Source organism: Fusarium oxysporum, chromosome 6, assembly GCF_000149955.1.
Source record: "Fusarium oxysporum f. sp. lycopersici 4287 chromosome 6, whole genome shotgun sequence".
Lineage (NCBI taxonomy): Eukaryota > Fungi > Ascomycota > Sordariomycetes > Hypocreales > Nectriaceae > Fusarium > Fusarium oxysporum.
This window is the reverse complement of record NC_030991.1, coordinates 1,364,761-1,371,012: the sequence shown is the minus strand read 5'-3', so window position 1 is coordinate 1,371,012 and position 6,252 is coordinate 1,364,761. Positions and strand designations below refer to the sequence as shown.

The 6,252-nt window shown below is 48.1% G+C and overlaps 1 protein-coding gene across 1 annotated transcript; it reads left to right on the top strand.

The window, feature by feature from the left end:
• Positions 1-3,393: 3,393 nt before the first annotated feature.
• FOXG_19694 (uncharacterized protein) lies at positions 3,394-3,914 on the top strand (the record flags this gene model as incomplete). Its single annotated transcript, XM_018399959.1, has 2 exons — positions 3,394-3,621; positions 3,644-3,914. The coding sequence occupies 2 exons, from the start codon at positions 3,394-3,396 to the stop codon at positions 3,710-3,712; spliced, it is 297 nt and encodes a 98-aa protein (XP_018244546.1). The 3' UTR covers positions 3,713-3,914.
• Positions 3,915-6,252: the final 2,338 nt, after the last annotated feature.

The window sequence follows — 6,252 nt, the reverse complement described above, 5'->3', positions numbered from 1 at the left end:
TGAGCGCTCGGGGGAACGCTCGTTCATACTGCGTGGGCCGGTCACTGGTGCCAACTCGATCTCTGAGCCACTGGTCGGAGAAGAGTTATCTGTGCAGCCATTGCGAAGGGATCGGCTGAGTCTTCGAGAGGACGAATGGGGACTGGGGAGTCGGTCAATTCTGTACTACCTCATCACCATCCCGGCCTCGACGATGAGAATACGTCTATAAGGATAATGGAACTACTACACATCATCAAGACCATCTGAGATGAGAGCAACATGCCTTCATACCGGACTGGGGCGGGGCGACGCGACGGCGAGCAGACTTACACTGGAATATCTGGGTCGAGGCGACAGAAGCTTTCCTGGGCGATTCGGAGCAAAGGCATACGCGTCGAGGAGGTCGAAATATTCGAAAAGCTGGTGGATCAACTAGATAAACTCGTGCACAAGGCATGAAATTGACCAAATTGAAAGAAGCCTGTTGTCTGACCGATACCAGGGATCAAGGATATACAGCAGATCCTACTATACGCAGTCGCGGCGGTAACATAACAGGATACAAGAAAACTGGCCCGTGCACGTTGCTGGGTCATCTATATTAGTTATTTCACATAACATAGTTATAGTTTTATTTACCCCCCTTTTCTCTTCCTCTTCTATTTCCCTCTTCTCTTATTTAGCTCTATTAATAATACTATTTAGATCTCACTAGATCCTACTCCTTACTATTATAATAAAAGCAATACTCAGATCTGGATCCCGCCATACTTATATCCTGCTATAATGCTTCCGTCATGCCTACCTCTCTCTACCCTCTTCTTGATACTCTCCAACTCTTCTATGATACGAAGGCTTGTCTCCTGATCTGCACTCAAGAAAGCTGCAAATTTGCACTATCCAATGGCCCTTCACAAGTAGTAGCACATCTCCGCGATAAGCATAATATCCCCACAGAGGCAAGGAAGGGTCTACATCGCCTTCTTAAGTCTTTATCTCCTAAACTTCTAGACCCTAGTAGTCAATGACAAAATCAATTGTAGTAGAATTGATTTCTTTGCCCCGCTTTACAGGGGGTAGAGTTGATTTTTGTAAGCCAATTAAAACTCATTAATCTCTTACATAAGGCACGCGACGCGATAGGGAGCCAATAGGTTCACGGGTACCCGTGATTCTATTAATTTCACGGGTCCCGTAAAAATGACTAAGCACAGTGCGTCTAGTCCTGATTTTAACCTACGAGTCGATGAAAACACACTGTCTTGCTTTTTAACGCCGTCGCGTCAGGACGCGAAGGCTGGGTCACAGTGCGCTCACCGAAGAACGACATTCAGCAGTGATCCTCAAACAATGGGAACGATCTTGTCATTCACTGAAGATTGCCTCCCTCCCGAACAAGAATATGAGTCGCGCGATGCGTTGTTCAAGGCGATCAACGATTGGGCGGCCCATAGAGGTTACGCCTTTACGACCGGACGTTCGACGGTTGAAAAGAGCGGCAGACAAACTATCACGTACAGATGCGATCGGTCATGTCGCCCGCCCAGTTCGACGAGAGAAAGACAACGCAAGACCACTACTCGAGGGACCGGTTGTAAATTCTCTGTTCTGGCCAAAGAATCACTCGACAAGAGTAGGTGGACATTACGACACCGGCCGGATACCCGCTTCTCTCTTCACAATCACCCTCCCAGTCAGCATCTGTCGGCTCACCCAATACACCGTAAACTACCTGAGGAGGACCAAACTCAACTTGAAAGGCTCGCCAATGCAGGAATTGCACCTAGACACATTAGAACATACCTGCGCCAATACTGTAATTCCGCGGCAACCCAGCAAGATGTTTACAACTGCTTAGCAGCAACTCGACGCAAACTTTGCGAAGGACAAACCACTATCCACGCCCTTGCTAATCAGCTTGATGAGGAAGGGTTTTGGAGCCGGATGCAATTCGGCTCAGATGGTCGAGTCACATCCGTCTTATTTGCTCACCCTGACTCCTTGACGTACTTTCAGGCATATCCCGATATTCTCCTTCTGGACTGCACTTATAAGACAAACAAATATGGCATGCCTCTTCTTGACATGATCGGAGTCGACGCCTGTCAGAAGTCCTTCTGCATAGCTTTTGCCTTCCTGAGCGGAGAATCAGAGGATGACTATGGGTGGGCATTGGATCGTCTGCGGTCTCTCTATGATCACCATTGCTCCAAACTACCGTCTGTCGTGCTAACAGACCGTTGTATCGCCTGTATGAACGCTGTTGCCACCTCATTTCCCACCTCTCAGTCGCTCCTTTGTCTCTGGCATGCTAATAAAGCAGTGCTACGGCATTGTCTGCCAGCTTTCACGACTCGAGATGTTGCCAGCTCCCGCTCCAGTCAGCCGACTGATAAAACAGAAGAAGCTTGGGGCGAATTCTATCAATTCTGGCACTTGATCGTGAGCTCCCCAAACGAGGCCTGTTTCAAGGAGAGAGTCGCGCGCTTTGAACAGAAGTACTTGCCAGACCACCTTCATGAAGTCGGCTATGTAATGCATACCTGGCTTGAACCATATAAAGAGAAGCTTGTCAAAGCCTGGGTAGATCAGCATGCTCACTTTGGTAACACAGCAACCTCAAGGGTTGAGGGGATTCACGCACTCCTGAAATCCCATCTCAAGAAGTCCACATTAGATCTGTTCGAAGCCTGGAGAGCCATGAAACAGGCACTGTTGAACCAGCTTTCCGAGCTAAGATCAAATCAAATTCGACAGCAAACTTGATTTCCAATTGAATTATCGGGGTCTCTCTACAGCGCGGTACGTGGATGGGTGTCGCATGAAGCCCTCAGGAAGGTTGAAGAACAGCGAAGGTTGATTGGGAAGAGGGATCCACCGCCGTCCCCTATCTGTACTGGAACTTTTAAGAAGTCCAACGGGCTCCCTTGTGTGCATACCTTGAAAGATTTACAGGAGCAAGGCGGAGTTCTCCTCCTGGATCATTTCCATCCACACTGGCATTTGCAACGTGAGGGGACACCACAGCTACTCTTGGAGCCTCGCCAACGAATCGAATCGCTGGCTGAAGCATCTTCAGCCCCCAAGGAAAGCACGAGACGAGAGCCTAGCGCGTTCGAGAAAGTCCAAAAGGTCGCGAGAGCTCCGTCAAAATGCACCAAATGTGGCGAACTCGGCCATACCAGGACATCGAGAACCTGTCCTTTGCGTTTTGAGGAACTACGCAGGTCTGCTGGCCAAACCCCGACACTAATGTTGCAACCCACTGTGGTGGCAACTACCGGTACAGCCTAGAGAACATCGTTGAATGACTTACGGGAGAACTATTTGGCCATTGCAGAAACCGCAAGTACTATCAATTCTTCGCATAGCCCATCAGGTGAGCAATCACCACTTGAAGAATGCGGCGACATGAACCGAGGCCCCTCTGAAGCCCCGCCCGACCCCCAAGCGAGAGAGCGTAAGGCTTCGGGTGTTGATACGTGGGCTGCCCAAGCGCCACGATACGACTCGCCGCAGGCAATATATCAAAGGTATATTGCTGCTAGAAATGCGTGGTATGCTTCGCAGCCTGCTGGTAGTGTCAAGACCAATCAACAATACCGCCGGGCGATGGGGCTCCCATTGAGATATGACAAGGTGAGTTACGATTGGTATCTAGATTATAAGCAAATGGGGGGACGCTGCGTCTCATCTAGGGGTGCATGGGACTGGACGAAAGAAGAAATGATGGTATACCTCGATTGGAGCAAGGCAGAAGATGATCGTATTGAGGCTCAGGTACTTGAAGTAGGGAGCGACCCCATGAGAAATGGAAGAAGGGGAGTCAAAGAGATCTGGAAAAGGATAGAGGAAGACAGCAAGACTCGGCAGGCTCGTCATTCTGCCGAAGGGCAGAGTGAGGGATGTATTGTAGTACAATTGTAACATGCATTCGGCTTTAATTGTCTAAGTCCACTTGTTGTGGCGTGCAGGAAGGGGGTAGACGCACTGTGCTTAGTCATTTTTACGGGACCTGTGAAATTAATAGAATCACGGGTACCCGTGAACCTATTGGCTCCCAATCTAGCTATATGCTTTAAGTAACTCTGCGGGATGGAATTCCCCGCACAAGAGATAACTTAAGACATCAATCAACACATTTGCTGCTGCTCATCATATTCACTCTAACCCTTTAAGCACATCCAGTCCGACACAAGGAGAAAGCTTTATTGATGCTACCTTCCTCCTAATTGACATAACGGAAGTCACTACCCGATGCGATGTCTAAGAATGCGGTTTTCTACAAGGTTGGCACGGGCCCTCGTGGAGGAAACGCGGCTTTTTTGGTGTTCTGGTTTACGGGCCTAGACGGAAATGCGATGCATTTCTATTCTACATGCTTGATTAGGGCTACAAGTAGACGAGGTTGAACAATATGAGTACATGGCAGAGGAGGGAAGCACCAGCGCTCTAGAGGAAGATGTGGGCCCTTTTCCGGTTTGACGTCAATTTGTCGTATGGGCAATATATGGTTTAGTTCGCCATACGAGAATAAATCATACACCATAAACCATTCAGGTCCGTATTGCGTATGGCGTATGGTTAGAAAGCCTGTACCTCTGTATAGACACAATATGATCTGAGCCCGAGATGCAACGTTGTGATATGTAATGAGGCATCCTGAACCCGGTTGCCAACACCCCACTTTGCCACTGTTATTGGACAAACAAGGCTGCCTGGTGTCACAGCGTAAAAGCAGCGTTTACCAGAACTACAGACGTTGGAGTGTGACGCCACTTACCGCAATCCAAGGTGTGTCCAACATCCCGGTTTGGCTTTGCTTGCAGTAGCTCGAAATCAACACCTGGACGGAATCCTAACGTCTAGTATTTCGGCGTACAGTTCTTATCGTCGACCATTACTTTCATTCTTTTTAAAATTACTGCTAAGTCTCAATGTTCTCCTAGTCCTTGCTCAATCTTCTGAGATTCGACTATGATGACGATTCAGCCTCAAATGACCTAGCAGAAAGCGATGCACTTTTTACGCCCCAAACCCTAATTTTACCGTCTATTTTGATCGACAGTCAAGTTGCTTTTTCAGTGGTCGGAAGGAGCCGCATTCCGTAAAATCGCGGGGAGAATACGGCACTCGACAGCTGCGGAACTAGCTGCTTGTGCGGAGAAGTGAAGGAAACCTACTGCAAAGTCTGGATAGAGATTTGATGGAAAATTAGAGAAGCATCACAGCGTAACATTACTCACAACTTCTTGTTTATTTCATGTTCCCTTATTAGCTACGGAAAAATCCGTCGCCTTAGGGACTTGAGCTATTCGCTTTAGGCCTATATTTGCAAGCTTCTGAGTTTCACTCTGTCATATGCTTGAAGTTGGCCACCGGGAGTCGTTAGTTACAGCACTCTTCTGCAGCTCAAGTGCCGAGTCTAGTTGGGGGATCGGAACGTGAGCGCACGGGCCGTTAGTCCTAGACAACCTAAGGTCAGCCACTGTTATCCTGCCCACCCGAACCCCAGGACTAGGGTACGGATTTCCATAGAGGGACTAGGTACCGAATTATTGTTATCTCTTTGAGTGCCACAGCCCTTCAGGAGCGTCACAACAAGGATATATAACCAATCAAAGCAAATAAATCAGCCGCTACAGGCCAACTTGTACTCAAGCCGCTATAGAGGGTTGTCAGCCAATTGAAATTGCTGAATTAGATGACTATACCGCAAAAGAGGTAGCCCAGTTACAGGAGAAGACAGCTCTTTTAACTGCGCTTGCGGCGGAGCTTTTGTCACCTTCTTGTACGTGGGGTCAAGTGGGCCGAGATGCCTACTGAAGGGCTGTGGCACTCAAAGAGATAACCAGCAAACCCCTTCTTATCCACACACAGGTGTCAATCTAACAGGGAGTACCTCGCATTCGGTATATTCTATTTGTTAAGCCCCCGGGTAGTAACCTTACTGGAGGCTGTTCACAATTAGAGGGATATTTTGCTGATAATACAAAATTATGCACTCACTTATATTCCTTGGCGCAATATGTTGCTATAATGTTAATTCAGCGCAGTGAGCCTTTCGTAGGGCCTTGAAATATCTCAACTCTATATCCAAGCCACGCCTTATCTCCACATGAAATTCCAATGCTCTGCTTGTGGTCCTTTGACACCCCTTTTATCCCTCGAAATGCTCCTCATTTTCCCCACGGTAGGGCTCGATATTCTCACCATACCGATTTTCACTGTGTTATTTCTTGCAGTATGAAACTGATAATGGTGCATGCT